Source organism: Halichoerus grypus, chromosome 7 (assembly GCF_964656455.1).
Source record: "Halichoerus grypus chromosome 7, mHalGry1.hap1.1, whole genome shotgun sequence".
Classification (NCBI taxonomy): domain Eukaryota; kingdom Metazoa; phylum Chordata; class Mammalia; order Carnivora; family Phocidae; genus Halichoerus; species Halichoerus grypus.
Genome location: NC_135718.1, coordinates 144,667,714 through 144,683,364, shown reverse-complemented (window position 1 = coordinate 144,683,364; position 15,651 = coordinate 144,667,714). Strand labels below are relative to the sequence as shown.

Here is a 15,651-nt window from a genome sequence, read left to right as displayed (position 1 = left end):
GTGGGTCTAACTGCACAGGCAAGAACTGATCTGGAGGTTGAGAGGAACAAAGCCTCGGATTGCTCTGCTCAGGGGAGGTTTTATGGAAAAGATAGGATTTGAATGGAACTTTCCAGAACAGAGACTCTGGAAGGCACAGAAGAAGGGTGAGGAGGCTCAGGGAATGACTAGAAGGAAGACACTGAGGAGACAAAGGACATGCGATCATAGTCCTGATCTTCCCACCCTGGGAGACAAGTGCCACTACCGGAGGGCTGGAGACAAAAATTCTTGACTTAAAACCAACCTGCCCAGAACTTTGTTGGTCACAAGCCGGAAAGAGACCTGCAGACTCAGAACTCTGAGAGTGTGTATCATTCTTGCTAATACGTACTGTAGTTTTTAATTATAAAATGGGTCTCTTAGCTGCAGATGTCACAAGGATCCCAAGAAGCTTGGGCACCCGGACTAGAGCAGCCCCAGCGTGTTCTGTGTGCGTCTGCCCACCAGGGGGCACTGTGGTCATAAAAAACATAAAAGATCCAAAAGGAGAAATGTGGGTGGTTCTGGTTAGGAAATTAATTTATTATTCACTAAAGAAGTATTTCCAGAGCCCCTTTTAGGTTAGGGATTGAGTCACAGATAAATAAGGTAAAAAATTCCACCATAAGGAAAGCCAGAGATGTAAACGGGTCTAAGGCCTGAGCCTTGGGATACTCTGAGCCTGAGCAGACCCTTGGGGGCCGTCAGCTCCCGTCCAGTCTGGGTCGATAACACCCCTGGGGTCACCTAACAGCCTGCGCTCACCCCCTTCCTGGCATATCTCGCTGGCCTGTTCACAGTCTGATAACCTGGGACTGTGATCTCCTTGGAAGAAGCAGCCATTCTTCTTCAATCCTGTTTTTCCATGGGTCACCCACAGTGCAGGGGACACAGGGGCACCAACTCACAGTGGGATGAGTGACACACTATGACAAAATGAGCTCAGCCAAAATGTTGCATTAACATCCGACTTAAAATGTAAAATGTTCCCAGTTAGGGAGCGCTCAGAGTTAGATGGAAATGAAGGCTTCCAGAACAAGATTCCGTTCAAACAAATCGAAATCTGAGGTCCTACTCTGGGCTGTCTCCTCTGCACTCAATTTCATCTACATCTGACCACCTCCAAACTCTGAGGTAGCAAACGTCATCAACAAGACCCAGGGCTCAAGGATCGCAGCGGGAAGGAAGCTTAAGTAGGTCATAGCTGGGGGAATGCCTGAGCCAGGCACCTTCACTCTGATTGTAGGACAGAAACCCTCCCCCACCTCTCTCTGACACTTTCTACCTCTAGGAGCTTTTCCGCAGATTATCCACCTTGATTCTGACAGCTGCCGTCAGGGGAGGGGCCAGCTGAAATCATCTGCATTTAACGGGTGCAGGAAGCAGGGTCCTCGAGGGGGGTAAGGACCTGTCCAGGGTCACACAGCCACTTAGTGAAGCAGGTGGATTCAAATCCGGTGCCCCAACCTCATGCACGCCCCCTCCAATGCTCAGAGTTCCTTTGGGCCCTGGGACAGTCTGGGTTCAAGACCCAGGTCCTCCACTTCTTGCCATGGGGTAGCCTGGGGCGAGCCAGGTCACCCCCCCCCCCCCCGGCCTCTCCTCTCCCCCTTATAAAAGGGGAATGATGACTTTCATCTCCCTGGGCTGCAAAGCACAATGTGAGCATTAAATGGAAGCCCTCCCCCTCCTTTCTCTTTCCCTGAGAAGGAAAACCCTCCAGAGAAACTGCTTTCCTGGCCACAGCTGGTGCGAGACGAATATCAATGAGATGGTCAAAGGCAACTCACACTGATTTTTCCCTCTTGTCTGAGTCCGACTGAACTGGGCAGGATGTGAGCAAGGGCAGATGAGCTCCCCTGTCACTGTGGAACACGGAGGGAGCCCAGTCCAGGCTGTCAGGGAGAGAGCACGTTTCCCACCTCACACTAGGAGCTGACCTGCCATCTTTGGGAGACATGATACACTCGGAGCGTTTCACATAAAATGTCAGAGGTGGATTTGGAGTTACTTCTGTTGCCCTACTGACTGACACTGCATTTATACTTTTCATAAGTTACCTCAGCCAAACTGATCCTTTAACAAGCCTGTAAGGTAATCCTAGGCAGAAAGGACCACCCCATTCTCCAGGCGGGTAAAGGAGCCTCAGAGGGAGCGCACAGAGTCCTACAGGGGCCAGCGAGGAAGCTGACGGCCGACCTCAGAGCCTCGGGTTTGAGTGTGGGCTTCAAACCTCTGGACTGCTTCTTTTTTTTTCTTTTTTAAGATTTTATTTATTTATTTGACAGAGAGAGACACAGCAGGAGAGGGAACACAAGCAGGGGGAGTGGGAGAGGGAGAAGCAGGTTCCCCACTGAGCAGGGAGCCCAATGCAGGGCTCGATCCCAGGACCCTGGGATCATGACCTGAGCCGAAGGCAGACGCTTAACAACTGAGCCACCCAGGCCCCCTAGACTGCTTCACCAAACCCCCAGGCCACCAATCTCTGCCTTCATGGTTGACAAGGGAGAGAACCAAACGAAACATCCAAAGACAATGACAAAGGTAAATCTGCTGCCAGAATCATGTGGCCCTTGTGCTAAGCCACAGCGCAGACATCTGAGTGCAGATCGAAGGTGACACTGGAAGAATTTTAGGGTAGTTCCATCTAGCTTGGGGACTCCGCTCCCACACCCCAACAGCCATACTGTAAATGCCTGTCTTCTCCTGGGGCCATCGGTTGAATAGGAAAGCCAACTTCAACAAGACATGAGCGCACCCTGCATTTGATCCATGGCCCACACACATCATGTATTTTATGCTACATAAATTTGGCTCAAAAACTACTCTACCTACTGAGAACTGTCCTTAGAAGTCTCAGACCCAGAACTGCCCCAACACCAGCATGTCATTTCTATTTGCGCCCTCCGTGCAGAAGTCTGCATTGATTCGATGCCCAAGAAATCAAAACTCTGAATTGTCTAGCATACAACCAATAATTAGTGAATTCTTCAGAATAATCTAATGCAACATCAGAGATCTTATACCTTAAAAAAAAAAAAAAGTTAATTCCAAGGAAAGGGACAAGGAAGGCATCACGTTACCTCTGCATAAACACCACACCCTGAAATTACAATATTGGGCCTGAAGTTAGTCACTTTAACTTTCTTCTCCAGCCTGGAATTGAGATCTGCCAACGAAGCCTCAGAAAGGATCAAGTATGGGCTGGCATCTGAGTACGCAATCTGGTAAGGAAATAGAAATGGTTAGAACGAGGCACACAGAGGTCACGTGTGTCTAGTTCCTGGAACCCTCTCTTCCCTGGCCCCACCCCCGTGTGCACACGCACGCACAAACACGCACACACAAACACACACACACGCTGTTTCTAAATATTTCTTTTAGTTCTTTATATAGAAAAGTCATAGTGGTTCAAAAGTCTTAATTAGCCTTGCAGATAACAGGATTTACATGATGGAATGAAGAGAACATGGCCTTGGGATCAAGAGCTGCCACTGGCCAAGTGCCCGTAAGGAAGTCACTCCACCTTTCCAAGCCTCAACTTCCCCAATGTTGATGGGCTTGATGACCTCAATACGGGTGATAAAAATACTCACTGCTTCCCTGGATACCTATTTTTTAATGCAACATGCAAATCAACATCAAATCCGTTTACTGACCATTTATATAGTTTTTTTTTTAACGGCCATAATAATTGTGCTACCAACCCTCCTTTTATGATGAATCCTTACAGCCTTATTCCTGAAAGGGCCAACCTGGTCACTTGAAGTCTGTGGATCTCCATACTCCCACACTCATTTGCCCAATTGTGATCTGCCAATTGCAATCACACTGTAAAAAGGTTGGACTCCACACACAACTACAGAATAGAATGGAAAAGATCCGGATGTAGAACAGTTTTGAAACCCTGTCGGCACTGGAAGCCTCACGTAAGTAGGAAGGTAGATGCCCATGGGAAAAATGCAAGAGTCCCCCAAATCAAGAAACACAGATGCAGCTTCCAAAGGAAGGGCTTTCTTTTTGCCTATTGTTTATAATCCCCAGCCACTGCTCAGGCCAAGCTTCCTGGCAAAAATGACAGAGCGGAGCTCAGCAGACAGGCTGCCCCACCTGATGAGCTCTGCACCCCTGAGGAAGCCGGTCTTCCACAGGACACACCAAAGGCCAAAGCCCAGGGATGCTCCTCTGACCTGGTCGGTGGGCCGGAACACGTCCAATATTTGGTGAGAATTTCTCGGTCGCAGGTGAGGCTCAAAGTGCACCAGGCGATACGGCTGCGTCTTCAGGAAGCTAGTTATCCACTGGGCCGCCGCCTCCCCACAGTCCCTGCCCTCGATCTCCAGGCCGTGCACTCTGCAGGGGGCGGCGGGAGCAAAGAACGGCCGTGGCTTTGAAAATCTGGACACCCTAGCATGTCCTACACATATCCGAAAGGCTGGGATGTCACTGCGATTCTTGAATTATCAGGAAACATCATTTTAGCCTGGCCCTGCCTCCCAACCCCTGTGCAAGGCTCAATGAAGTCAGTTTCAAGCCTTGCTTTCCCCAGTTTTATAACAGAGTGATGCATACCCGCACCTCCCTATCTGGATGCATGGGAGAATAAAATAAGATCACAGGTTTGAAAAGATAACAGAGTTCTCCAGAAGAAAACGAATACATCAATATAAAGTAAACTAACAATTACTGCAAAATCTGGTTCACCCAGCTAGATAGCAACCACGAATCTTCACTAATAGGCCTAGCTAAACGTTACCAGTATGATGATAATGAAACTAGACGCAGCAATGTATGTGAAAATGTTCTATAAAATCTAAAACATTATAGACAACAATAATAATCTGATTTGATTTGATTGCTAGCAGTAAGCGTGGGATTGGAAGTCTCCCCTGCCGCACACATACAGGATGCAGAACTGCATGGCAGCTGTTATGTGTCTCACAGCTCAGAGAGGAAAGAAACAGTATAGGCTGGTGTTTCCCATGTGTAGGACCATTACTACTGTGGGTATTCAAGATAAGACTTGTACTTGGGTACAACAGGAAAGAATGGTGAGTTGCACAGAGAGAACGTGATTCTGTTCAGTTTCACAATAGTAAGGCTTTAACTTCTAGCAACACGTGATAATCATCTCTTTTTAAAAAGAAAGAACGGACCTCAGGTCCAGAGACTTCTGCAGGCAATATTTCTAGCTAGAATTAGGTAACATTCCACTTATAGCATATATTTTTTAAAGATTTTACCTATCCATTTGAGAGAGAGAGCGCACACGCACAAGCAGGGGAAGGGCAGAGGGAGAAGCAGACTTCGTGCTGAGCAGGGAGCCCCATGTGGGACTCGACCCCAGGACCCTGGGATTATGACCTGAGCCAAAGGCAGATGCTTAACTGACTGAGCCACCCAAGTGTCCTGAGAGACACGTTTCTTATGGAATTAAAATACTTTGATATTTTATTACTGAAGATGTATGTAAATGAACTCACTACACATCCTGTACAATAAGAAAATACTAAGAATAAGAAAAAAAAAATTAATTAAATAAATAAATGCCTTTAAGGTCTTTTTTAAAAGCTGAATCAATTTGAAGGAAAACATTAAATAAATACAGTTGACTCTTGAACCACGTGGAGGTTAGGAGCATCAACCCTCCATGCAGTGGAAAATCCACATATAACTGTTGACCCCCCCAAATTTAACTACTAATAGCCTACTGTTGACCAGAAGCCTTATGGGTAACATATAAACCGGTGATGAACACATATTTTGTATGCTATATGTATTATCTATTGTATTCTTACAATAAAGAAAAGAAAATATTATTGAGAATCATAAAGAAGAGGAAATAAATTTATAGGACTGCACTGTATTTATTGAAAAATATCTGCATGTTCAAATCCACAGAGTTCAAACCTGTGTTGCTCAAGGCTCAGTTGGATGCCCGAGACCCAGCATAAAGCATGGCTGGGTTGTACAAATACCTGAAGTTTGGGAAAGAGGAGAGAGTCAGGTAGACCTACTTGGGGGTGCATCCTGTTCCCACAAATGACTAGCTCCAGGACCTTGGTTTTATCTCTTACTTTGTGCCTTAGTTTCTTCATCTATATAATGGGGATAAAATCACAACCTTCTTATGAGGAGCAGGGATCATCTATACAAAGTCCCCCAAACAATTCTGAGGTTTCGGATGTGCTCAGTAGATGGTAGTGATTATTCTAGTTTTGGGGTTTTTTTCCCAGTTATTTCAAGTGAGCTTTCTTCATAGCAGTCTCTTATGAATTCTTTGTATTTCTGTGGTATCAGTTCTAATGCTTCCTCTTTCGTTTCTGATTTTATCTGAGTCTGCTCTCATTTCTCTTAATCTAGCTAAAAGTTTGTCAATTTTATCTTTTCAGAAAACCAGCTCTTATGTGTGCCAACTGTCCTCAAATTTTTAAAAAATAGGGGCGCCTGGGTGGCTCAGTCGTTGAGCGCCTGCCTTCGGCTCAGGTCATGATCCCAGGGTCCTGGGATCGAGCCCCGCATAGGGCTCCCTGCTCAGCAGGAAGCCTGCTTCTCCCTCTCTCACTCCCCCTGCTTTCATTCCCTCTCTCACTGTGTCTCTCTCTGTTGAATAAATAAATAAAATATTTTTTAAAAAAAGTAAAAAAAAATTTTTTTTTAAATAAAAATAAACCAGCTCTCTATTTTGTTCACCTTTTCTATTATTGTTCTGGCCTCTGTTTCATTTATCTTACCAAAGACCTGCTCTGATCTTTGTTATTTCCTTCCTTACGTTAACTTCGGGCTTAGTGTGTTCTTTCTCTAACTCTTCGAGGTATAAAATTCAGCTGTTTTTTTTTTTTTTTTTTTTTTTTTTTTTTTTTTTTTTTTTTTAAAGATTTTATTTATTTGAGAGAGAGAGAATGAGAGAGAGAGCACATGAGAGGGGGGAGGGTCAGAGGGAGAAGCAGACTCCCCGCCGAGCAGGGAGCCCGATGCGGGACTCGATCCCGGGACTCCAGGATCATGACCTGAGCCGAAGGCAGTCGCTTAACCAACTGAGCCACCCAGGCGCCCCTAAAATTCAGCTGTTTATTTGAGATCTTTCTTTTTTTCTAATGCCAGCATATATCACTATAAACTTCTCCCTGAAAACTGCTTTTGCTGCATCCCAGAGGTTTTGGTAAGTTGTGTTTCCATTTTCGATTGTTTCAAGACGTTTTCTTACATTTCCCTTTCGATTTCTTCTTTGACTCACTGGTTGTTTAGAAGCGTACTGTTCAATTTCTGTACGTTTGTAAACTTTTCAGCTTTCCTCCTATTTTCATTTCCAATTTCATACCATTGTGGCTGTAAGAAAATATATGATATGATCTCAGTCTTCTTAGGTTTGCTGACTTTGTTTCGCGACTTGTCACAGGATCTACGCTGGAGAAGGCTTCTTGTGTGCTTGAGCAGAACATGTATCCTGTTGCTGTTGGAGAGAATGTTCTGTAAATGTCTGTTAGGTCCACTTAGTGTCAAGTATGGCTCAAGGCCAACATTTCATTAGTGATTTTCTCTCCACATGATCTATCCATCATTGAAAGTGGGATACCGAAGTCCGGACTATTGCTGTCTTGTCCACTTCTGTTAGTATTTGCTTAATATATTTAGGAACTCCGAGGTGAGGGGGGGCGGCATATATATTTATGACTTGTACATATTTTTGATGAATTTATACCTTTTCGGGGCACCTGGGTGGCTCAGTCAGTTGAGCATCTGCCTTCGGCTCAGGTCATGATGTCAGGGTCCTGGGATCAAGCCCTGTGTCTGATTTTCTGCTCAGCGGGGAGTCTGCTTCTCCCTCCCCCCCTTCCCTATCCCACCACCCCCCCCCAGCTTGTGCTCGCTCTCTCTCAAATAAATAAAATCTTAAAAAAAAATTTATCCCTTTTCATAATATAATGTCCTTTTTTGTCTCTTATTACAATCTTTGCCTGAAAGTCTATTTTGTTTGATTAAATACAGAAACCCTTGCTCTCTTTTGGTTTTTGGTTTCCATGTGTGTAGAATATCTTTTCTTAACCCTTCACTCAGAGCCTATGTGTGTCCCTAAAGTTGAAGTGAGTCTCTATGAGGCAGCATATATATGGGTCTTGTTTATCCATCCAGGCTCTGTGCCTTTGATTGGAGAATTTAATCCATTTCCATAAATTATTAATAACTAGGGGCTCCTGGGTGGTGCAGTCAGTTAAGCATCCAACTCTTGATTTCAGCTCAGGTCATGATCTCAGGGCCGTGAGATTAAACCACCACGTCGGACTTCACGCTTGGTGTGGAGACTGCTTAAGATTCTCTCTTGCCTTCTCCTTCTGCCCCTCCCCCCACCAGCTGTTGAGCACACTTGTGCACTGTCTCTAAAAAAAAAAAATTATTGATAAATAAGGACCAATTAATGTCATCTTATTATTTTCTAGCTGACTTGTAATTCCCTTGTTCCCTTCTTCCTCTTTTTCTATCTTCCCTTGTAAATTGATGGTTTTCCATAGTGAAATGCTTTGATTCCCTTCCCTTTATCTTTTATGATTCCATAGCGGATTTTTTGCTCTGTGATTGTCATAAGGTTTAATTAAAACATCTTATAGATACAGCAGTCTATTTTATGCTGATAATTTAATTTTGATCTCATACAAAAACTCTACTCTTTTACTTCCCACTCCCTTTAATGATTCTGATGTCACAATTTACCTGTTTTTATATCACATATTTATTAACAAATTATTGTAGCTACAGTCGTAATACTCTTGTCATTTAACCATTATGCTAGACTTAAGTGATTAACACACCACATATTACAGCATTCGAGTATTCTGAATTTGATTTTGTGTTTATTTTTTATTTACTTCTTCTGGTAATCTCTACACCCAACACGGAGCTCAAATTCATGACCCCAAGATCAAGAGTCACATACTCTACCAACTGAGCCAGCCAGGTGCCCCAATTCTGTGTTTACCTTCATCAGTGTGTTGTATATTTTCATATGCTCTCATATTAGCATCTTTTCCTTTCAGCTTGAAGAACTTCTTTCAGCATTTCTTGTGAGGCAGATGCAGTGGTGATGAACTTCCTCAGCGTGTGTTTGTCTTGGAAAGTCCTTATCTGTCCTTCACTTCTAGAGGCTAGCTTTGCTGGAGAGAATATTCTTGATTGGCAATATTCTTGATCATCCCACTCTCAACTAGCCTGTAAGGTTTCTGCTGAGAAGCTGGCTGATAGCCTTATGAGGGTTCCCTTGTAAGTTACAAGCTTCTTGTCTCTTGCTGCTTTTAAGATTCTTTTTCTTTGATTTACGAACTTGGCGATGCAAAGGTCTCCCCAGATTTAGGAAGTTCTCAGCCACTACTTCTTTAAGTAAATTTTCTGCCACTTCTACTTTTTTCTTCTTCGGGAACTCCAATAATTCACCAATTCTTTTAATGGTAATCCATAGAGCACATTGGCTTTGTTCACTCTTTTTCATTCTCTTTAATTTAATTCTCTTTAATTCTCCTCTGACTGGATAATTGAAAGATCTGGTCTTCAGTCCCAAAGATTCCTGTTTCCTTGACCCATGTTGCTGTTATAACACTCTAGTGCATTTTTCATTTCATTCATTTTATTCTTCAGCTCCAGAATTTCTCTGTGGCTCTTTTTTTTTTTTTTTTTAATCATTTCTATCTCTTTGTCTCGCTTCTCACTTTGCCCATTTATTATTTTCCTGTTTTCACTGAATTGTCTCTCCATGTTTTCTTGCATCTCATGGATGGGGTTTCCTTAAAACAGCTATCTGAGTGCTTTATTGGGTAAATAATACACCTCCATGTCTTTGAAATAGGTTACTAGGTTCCTATGCTCTCTTGGTGATGTCATGTTTCATTGACTTTTCATGTTCCTTGGGGTTTTGTATTGCCGTTTTCATATTTGAGTGGGAGTTACCTCCTCCAGTCTTTACCAACTGCCTTCCGTAGAGAAGATTCATAAATACCCACAATATGAGGCCCTTATATTAGCACAACTTGTTCTCTGCCTTTTTCCTTTCTCTTCCCACATTTCTCCTATGTTCTGCGCAGCCTCAGCTGTGTCATTGGGTCCAACATTCCACTGACACACTGTCCCAAAAAATCCAAGCCAAAAAAAAAAAAAAAATCCAAATGTTCCTAAAACTTTCGACAAAGATAATGTAGGCATGGTTTGAGGCTATTTGCCTGAATAATCCATATAATGGCCCTAATTCTCTGTAACCCATTAGTGGCTGGCATGGCTTGTAAGAAAATCAAGCAACAACCTCAACAGTAAAAACAGGTGTACTGGCTATGATCATGACCTTTTGAAAGGACCCCAGCACCCCAAGACTCATGAGAAATCTTTAAGAGACTGTGGGCTGAAGTTACAACTCCTTCACAAGAGAATGGCCTGCGCTGCCAAAGAAACCCAGGTCCGAAAGGTCCTTGACATCTTCACCCTAAGAGTCTGTAAACTATTGTAACATGTTTAAACCTTCTCATTTTGCAATTTCCAAACATGCTCTTGTTTAGTCTTTGAGTGTGGACCAAAGAGCCTGTATGGGGCCATGAAAAAAGTTTCCACATAATTCCAAAAGAATAATTAAGTGGAAAAAAATAACCACAAGAAAGTATGGGTAGATACCTAGTCATGACAAAGAAACGGGAACCAGGATGTGAACAAATATATAATACAAATTGCAACAGACATATTAAAAAGTTTGCCTCAGGGACAGCTGGCTGGCTCGATCCGTGGAGGATGCAACTCTTTGATCTTGGGGTTGTGCGTTCAAGCCCCAGGTTGGGTATAGAGCCTACTTAAAAAAAAAAGTAAAAATAAGAAGTTTGCCTTGGACAATAAATTAAATGCAAATCATAGCAACAAGAAACTGCCATCTTTTTCCTATAAAAATGGCCAAATATTTTTGAACATAGTGGTCAGAATGTAATTAGACAGAGATGCCCATAAAAATACTGGTAGCTATACTAGTTGGTATAACCATTCTGCAAAACTATTTAGCAACATATATCAAAAGTCTATAGTTTCTTGTTTCTAGCAAAACCACTGCTAAAAATTTTTTCCTAAGGAAATAATAAGCATTTTGAACAAAGATTTACACCAAGGTTTTTTCACATTCTTCTTCACACCTGGAAATAATGGAAAACAATCCAAATATTTAATTGTGGGAACATGTTAAAATGCATTATAAGACACACCCTCAGAATGAAATAGTAGGCCAACGGGAAAACTGTTATTTTTGAAGATTTTGAACAATATGAAAAGGTGGGGCACCTGGGTGGCTCAGTCATTAAGCGTCTGCCTTCAGCTCAGGTCACGATCCCAGCGTCCTGGGATCAAGCCCTGTATCAGGCTCCCTGCTCAGCGGGAAGCCTGCTTCTCCCTCTCCCACTCCCCCTGCTTGTGCTCCCTCTCTCACTGTCTCTCTCTCTCTCAAATAAATAAATAAAATCTTTAAAAAAAAAAAAAACAATATGAAAAGGTACTCAACATATCAAGTATATGGCAGTATTCAAGACTCTGATTTTTATATTATTTCTTTTAAAGTATTAACTACAAAGACAGAAAACATCAGAATACAGTTATATATTATAGTTACCTCACAGGTTTTTCTTTACTCCTTTTTTTAGTATTTTCCAGTTTTTCAACTACGAATATGTATTACATTTATAATTTAAAAAAACCCATCAAATTAAAATAAGAACACATTACGTCTGAAACTCTAAAATATTACAGAAATTAGATGGGTATTGCATCTTATAAACTTCTGGGAATCTTTAGATATTTTTCAGCTAACTCAGGTCTACATTTTTTGATGTGATGTTATTTTCTATGATAGGCTATGGACTCCATTCAGCGTTCACAATGCATTTTAATTCAAGATGCAGAAACGATGACAAGAGTAAAATTAGACCAAATTCTAATTTCCCCATGATGGGATAAAAAATCACCTCGAGACATCAGGTCTCAGAAGCAAAGCTAGTTTTCTTAGACTGTTTCCTTACAGCCCTTCTAATGTCGGGGAAAGAGCCTCTGTACAAAGCCCCTTCACGGCTGAAATCTCCACCCTCGCTGTCACGCAGACAGAACCCTGGGCACATGCAAGTCGGATCACTCTCCTGGTTGCAGCGGTCTTTTCTATCTTAGAACGTCCTTTCATTAGTACTAAATATCACAGTTCACAAAAACATTTGTGACTCCCTTCCTAACTCAGATATGGAAGGTTCCCAGTCTCTCCAAGCGTAACAGGGCAAGTCCGATGGTAATACCTAGATCTCATCTCACGCCTTCCCGGACACTGTCCACCGTCACTCCCACCTCATCTCTGTCCTTCCTCCTCTGGTGGTGGTATTTTCTCCACCCCTGCCTTACCTGCACTTGCACACCGCATTCGTGGCCGGTGTCTTGAGGGGCAACTGCAGGTCCTTCGTGTAGGCTGCACTGAGAGTCAGGGCATCACCCTCACAAGTCAGGGAAATCAGGACCAGACGAGGCTCCTGTCGAGCTGTAACCATGTTCCCCTTCTCATTGATCACCAGCCAAAACCTGCCATGTTCAAAACACAAGATACGCATGGCCCACCATGACGGGCGGTCAGTCTCTGTGGGAGCTTCAGGCATATAAATGTCCTCTTTGATTTCCTCCCTGTCAGCTTGGTGTGTGTGAGTTTGTGTGTGTGTGTGTGTGTGTGTGTCTGCCTGTCTATCCTTAAACACCAACTCAGCAGCACAGCAAGACTGAGTCTGTCTGTTAATTTCAAAGGGTTTAGGAACCGGTCAAGCATCCAATACATATAATAGCTTCGGAACATTCTGAGCTCCTGGATGGCACAGAAATCAAAGATGTTATTATATTTTCATCTCAGCTGCCAGAAATTCTGACCACTTTCATTAAACATGCCCCAAAAAGATGACAAGAAACTATTTCCTGGAAAGACGTCAAGAGCACAAGGAAGCACCGTGCCCACACACAGTAGGCCCTGGGCTCCTGCAGTGAAATAACAAGACTGTTGCTCTGTTGTTCTCAGAGCACGGAGCTCAGTGGGACAGCACAGGATGCCACTCACACCTTACCAAATCCACCCCTACCTTTTTAAAAAATTCATGTTTCGATATTCAGGGCGGTGAATTCTGCAATTTGCTCAAAGGTCTATTGTTACTATGGCCAAAAATTTTTCTGGCACAACACTCCTGATCTAGAGGCACTTCCCAGAAAAAAAAAAAAAAAAGATAAATGGAGAAATAAGAGCAGTCGAAAACGGTTTCAGGGGTGGGAGGTGGGGAGTCATTTGTATAGGTTATTTCTCAGCTACTGAGGAAGGAGAACATATTGACATGTTGGTAATTTCAATTCACACCGGGCCAAGTGATTACAGGTATAGAAGTGAGCTGTGCTTTTGGGGTCCATAAACATAACATGCCAGTGAAGACGTGAGGTTGTTAAAGAGCTTCCTTGCATCACCTCCAGCAGGTCATCACGGCTGAGATGTTTCAGCTACACTGGAAAAACAAGGTTAGTGGGAGCCCTTTCCTCAACTGCCCGTTTATCAGTCCTCATCCTGGACCCAGACAGAGCCCTGCCCTGCTCCAAATCTTTTGTACCAGCACACGAATATTCTTCTTCATGTAATAATTCTTCCAGGTAATGATGGAAGCCTGATCTTTCCTTTCTTTTTAATATTTTAAAGTAATCTCTATGCCCAACAGGGGGCTCAAACTCATGACCCCAAGATCAAGAGTCTCAGGCTCCTCCCACTGAGCCAGCTGGGCATCCTGGCAGTCTGACCTTTCTAAACCACCAATCTAGTCATGTCACCTCCCTCATGAAAAATCCCTTCATGGCTCCTGCTTTCAGGATAAAACCCTAACTCTTCGACAAGGCAGGCAAGGCCCTTCATAACCCAGCTGCCCTCCCAGCCATTCACAACTCCCTGTGCCCTCACGCAGGCCAGCCTTTTTCTTTTTTAGTTTTTTTATTGTGGTAAAATATATACAACATAAAGCGCCTGGCATGCTCTTAAGTATATCCAAAAGGATTGAAACCAGGACCTCACACAGACACTTGCACACTGATGTTCATAGCAGCATTATTCACAACACCAAAACATGGAAACAACATCAACAGAGAACAGATATTTTTTCAATGTGTTTTTAATCATTTTAGGTGCACAATTAAGTGGCATTAAGTACCTTCACAATGTTATGCAACCATCACCCCTATCAATTTCCAAAACTTTATCATCCCAAATAGAAACTTTGAACCCATTAAGCAATAACTCCCCATTCCCCCTCTCCCCCTGAGCCCCTGGTAAACTCTAATCCACTTCCTGTCTCCATGAATTTGCCAATGCAGCTATTTCATATAATTAGGATCATATATTTGTCCTTTTGTGCCTGACTTATTTCACTTAACATAATGCTTTCAAGATTTATCTATGCTGTAGTGTGTATCAGAACTCTGTTCCTTTTTGTGGCCAAACAATATTCCATTGTGTATAGATGTTGTTTATCCATTCACCTGCGGGTGGATATTTGGGTTGATTCCATCTTTTGGCCACCGTGAGTAATGCTGCAGCGATCACTGGTGTAGACGTATCTGCCTGGTTTCAATTCCTTCCGGCAATTCCCTAAGAGTACACTCACCTTTTCCCCAGTATACCTCCCCTCCAAGTCCAGGGTCTTTACCCAGCTTACTCCATGCCTCTCTCTCTCTAGAATGTTCCTCTCCCAATTTACTTGCCTGGAAAGTTCATAATTTTGAATAATCAGTTCAAGCTATGATGTTATTCCTGCCCACCCCAGGCAGTTTCTGGTGCTCCTTCTCTGTGCTCCCTGGTACTTGTCACACTGAGTCCAGTAAGCTTTTGTTTGCTTCTCCTGATCACACTTCGTGGTAGTGGGTGGACAAAAATAGTGTCTGCTCTGATTGTTATTTACTAATATATGAGCTCAGGAAATATTCCCAGTCCATACAGTAAAATGACAACGCCCCTTGCCTCTGGGGCCTACAAAATGAATTCAATAAATTCTACCATCTTGCAGAGTCAGCAAACTCCATACAAACCATGAAGTATCTAGGACTCTTGGCTTCCTTCCTGAAGCAAAGATGCATAGCTCACTCTTCACTAATGCTGTGAGTTGCCCTCTGTCCCGAGAGCTGCAAGGAGGAAAAGCTACAGCACCCCCCGCCCCCTGCCCCCCCCCCCCCCCCGAGTTCTGGGTTCCCTGCAGGAGCTGTGAGGGCTGGTCTGGGAGGAAAGAGCTTAAAGTGCAGCCTTACGATGAGGCTCCGGGCTGGCCTGACGCCAGACCCAGAGGAGAACAAAGCCGCTCGCTCGCCTGCTCGCTCGGGCCTCTTGTGCCTTCCCTGAACCCCAAGCGTTCACGCAGATCGTGACTACCCAGATAGGGCCTTAATAGCAGGACTTCACAAAGCACCCGCGTGCTGAAGAAAACGAGAGTCCTGGTCCCCCCGCTGGGTGGCGCGGGACCTCGGTTTCTTTATCCATGCAAGAGGGCTTGTGAGAATTAGGGGAAAGAGCACGTGCAATAGAACTTCCTCAGCGGCAAGAAGTTGAAGCTTCAATAGCTGTCATTATGATTATGCGCT

The 15,651-nt window shown here is 43.6% G+C and overlaps 1 protein-coding gene across 3 annotated transcripts in view; it reads right to left on the bottom strand.

Moving 5' to 3' along the window:
- MTARC1 (mitochondrial amidoxime reducing component 1) overlaps nt 1-15,651 on the bottom strand; it is a 36,862-nt gene that overhangs the window by 20,482 nt on the left and 729 nt on the right. For all 3 annotated transcript variants that reach the window (XM_078078387.1, XM_078078388.1, XM_036097637.2), the window contains exons 2-4: nt 12,415-12,588; nt 4,212-4,374; nt 3,105-3,245 (exon numbers count right to left, since the gene is read on the bottom strand). In XM_078078387.1, the coding sequence (XP_077934513.1) occupies nt 3,105-3,245; nt 4,212-4,374; nt 12,415-12,588 (478 nt within the window). The remainder of the gene's footprint in view (nt 1-3,104; nt 3,246-4,211; nt 4,375-12,414; nt 12,589-15,651) is intronic.